Source organism: Gavialis gangeticus, unplaced genomic scaffold (assembly GCF_001723915.1).
Source record: "Gavialis gangeticus isolate Ggan-Ray unplaced genomic scaffold, GavGan_comp1, whole genome shotgun sequence".
Lineage (NCBI taxonomy): Eukaryota > Metazoa > Chordata > Crocodylia > Gavialidae > Gavialis > Gavialis gangeticus.
In genome coordinates, this window is record NW_017729013.1 from 9098289 (window position 1) to 9101156 (window position 2868).

Below are 2868 nucleotides of genomic sequence, written 5' to 3' on the forward strand. Positions count from 1 at the left end.
TCTCTATAAGACATCCCATTTGTTTTTAGCAAGCAAAACCTTGAATCCCTCAGGTAAGCCTGTCTCTCTCCTCCCCTTCCGTTGCCACCACAGTACATGCTTTGCCTGCTTCCTAAGGGGAAGACTGGATACTCTGCATCTCCAGCTACATTCTCCACTGCAGCCCTCCAGCCTGAGAAAGCCTTGGCAGTACCTTAAACATACCCACACCTTCCTGGATGTCACTAGACATGGGTGCAACATTGGCAGGCAGTTCCCACCTGCAGCAGCTGATTCAGGGCCCCATTTCCTCACTGCTCATGGTCAGGAGGTCCTCCCCACAGCCTGGTGAGCAGGTGGGAACTGCCTGAAGTGCACAGATCTGCACCCAGTCATGGGGGTCCACTTCAAGCCTGTCTCTGATCTAAGGGTGAGCATGCCCTTTGCTGGAGCAAAGGAGGGGTCCCGAGGTAGGGGTTGGGGGTGCCCTGTCAGACCTCCTAGCACTGGCCAAAGGTAAAGTGTCCTATCAGTTCAACAAATGTCCTCCATGGAGCAGACCAGGGACGGCAACTCCTTGGCCCCAGGGGGCTTCTCTGCCCCAGGGGGCAGCGTGAGGGGTTTTGCAGGTGGGGGCAGAGCGCGGGGCAGGCACCTTCAGGAAGGATTCCATCGACTTGGAGGCCAGGGAGTTGCTCCGGAATAATGTGTTTGGCTCACCTGCAAAAACAAAGGAGCAGGAGAGTTACCCATGAGAAGCCCCCGGAGCACAGAGCCTGGCTTCATCCACATGAAGCCTGGCACATGCTGAGCAGAGGCAGGCCAGGCAGTTTTGCACATAAACTTTATGGGCGAACTAGTCTGGGAAAACAAGAAGGGGCCCACAGCCTCATCTCAGAACTCAGCTTAAACCCACTTGATGCTTTTGGGGGCTTGAAGAGACAAAGGCAGCTGACACTCCCTCCCCTGAGCAAAATTATGGGGGGAAAAGGATTCACAACCCCATAACTGAGGTCGAGAGGGTCCCAGACCAACAGGCTTCCCAGTGACTCCAAGGCCATAATGTGCAGCGGTGCCCATGGCCTTAGGCCTTACATGTTTTGTCCAATTCTAGCTTGAAGAGAAGGTCCAGGAACTCTTTGGCCAACCCTTGGCCCAGAAAGAGCTTCACGAGGTTGATAGCCACTTCCTGCCTGCACTCGGCCGTGGTGGTCTCATCGATCAGGGTGATCAAGGGTATCTTTCCATCCTGGCAGAAGAAAAGTGGGGGCTGTGGGGAACAGAAGAGGCCAGAACAAGCCCTTTCCCCTCAGAGGAGGGTGTCATATTCCAGGGGGGCATTTCTGGATGCTGGAGCCCTGATGAGTGAAGGTTGCAGGGCAGATGCAGCATTAGCATCAGCAGAGCCAGTGTCACCAACCCTGCCAGGCCTGACAGGGTGGCTTGGAGCCTTGCACTGAGCATGCTAAATGCACAACCCTCCTTCATATGAGTGAAAGAAGTCATTCCTCAGCAGGCACCTTTCCTCTTATAAGGCCAGTCACTGGGAGAGAGCCAGTCCCTCTCCTTGGCATGTGTCCTGCCATCTTCCCCTGTGCAGCTTTGCCCATTTTCCTCTATTGGAGTGTAAGCTCTCTGGAGCAGAGGCCAGCTCTTCCCTCTGTGCTTGTGCAGCCCCTTGCACTGTGGGGTCCTAGTTTGCAATACCCTATAGTTATATTTAATTACAAACAATCAATTTTAAAGGAACTGTGTCTAGGAGCAAGGGGTGGTTTTTCCCTCTAGGCCCATTAAATGCTCAGCCTGGTGAGATGTCAGGGACATTGCACGAAAGCTTGTGGGACAGAGGCCATGAGGAGGAATTGTCTGTCACTATGACCTGGAAGGGGAAGGCTCCACAGCCCATCGCCAGCACTCAGAACGGCATGCACCCTGCTGGGACCACTCAGTGGCTGCTGGGGAGCCCTCAGACCATCCAGAGTTCCTCAGGACATTACGCCTGCTTCAAAATCTGTTGTGGCTTTGTCTCCTGGTGCAGTTTTAGTAGGAGGGGGTTGGAACAGCTTTCCAAGAGATGGGGGGACCTGTCTCCTGAAGCCTTCACATCCAGGCCAGGATCTCCTCCAGTAGCGATGCTCCAGGTTAGCCTCTGGTTACTGGGCTAGGGCAGGACCATTTGCCATTACCCAGACCAGGCAGGAGACTCATAATGGTCCCTTTTATGACTGTAAAGTCCTGCCTAGAAGTGGGCATACACCTCAGGTGCCTCCCATATTTGGCAGCCCCACAGTGCCATCCTGTATGGGGGGAGCGGGTGCAGCCACCTCACCTTTGGTCCCATTTTAACTTCCTGGCAGAGCAGCTGGACCAGTGGCTGGTAGTAGCTGGAAGGCAGCACTGTCTCATCCCGCAGCCTCACCTGCAGCTGCAGGGAGCCCAGGTTGCCTCTGAAATAGACGGAGCAGAGAACCACAGTGAAGGGATGCCCTGCATGTCACAGCCCAGTAAGAGGCCAGTTCCCTGTGCTCAGGAAAGCTATTGACTGCTGCTCCCTTACAGCATTGCTAACAAGGGCGAAGAAACAGGCATGGGGGGAGAGCGCTCCCTCCTCACTCATCTGTCCTGCTCCATGCTTCTTGGGGCCCCTGGCACAGCAGGACCAAGGCAGATGCAGAGAGAGGGCCCCTTACTGAGATGCCCATGCTACTCCTGGCAGCACGGAGTCTCAGGGAGATGTGGGGCCAGTACTGATGCAGAGGGGAGTGCACCCCCTATTGATGCCGGCATGACCACCATGCAGCATCAGGGGCAGCACCAGGGAGCAGAACATCAGCATTCCCCGACATCTGGTGGGAAGAGCAGTCAGCCAGGTCTGAATGCTCGCGTAGG

The 2868-nt window shown here is 55.3% G+C and overlaps 1 protein-coding gene across 1 annotated transcript in view; it reads right to left on the reverse strand.

Moving 5' to 3' along the window:
• Positions 1 to 2868, reverse strand: part of LOC109293499 (ras GTPase-activating protein 4-like) — a 72601-nt gene that overhangs the window by 13142 nt on the left and 56591 nt on the right. Inside the window, exons 9-11 of the mRNA XM_019511473.1 lie at positions 2309 to 2426; positions 1075 to 1228; positions 635 to 699 (exon numbers count right to left, since the gene is read on the reverse strand). Coding sequence (XP_019367018.1) covers positions 635 to 699; positions 1075 to 1228; positions 2309 to 2426 — 337 coding nt within the window. The remainder of the gene's footprint in view (positions 1 to 634; positions 700 to 1074; positions 1229 to 2308; positions 2427 to 2868) is intronic.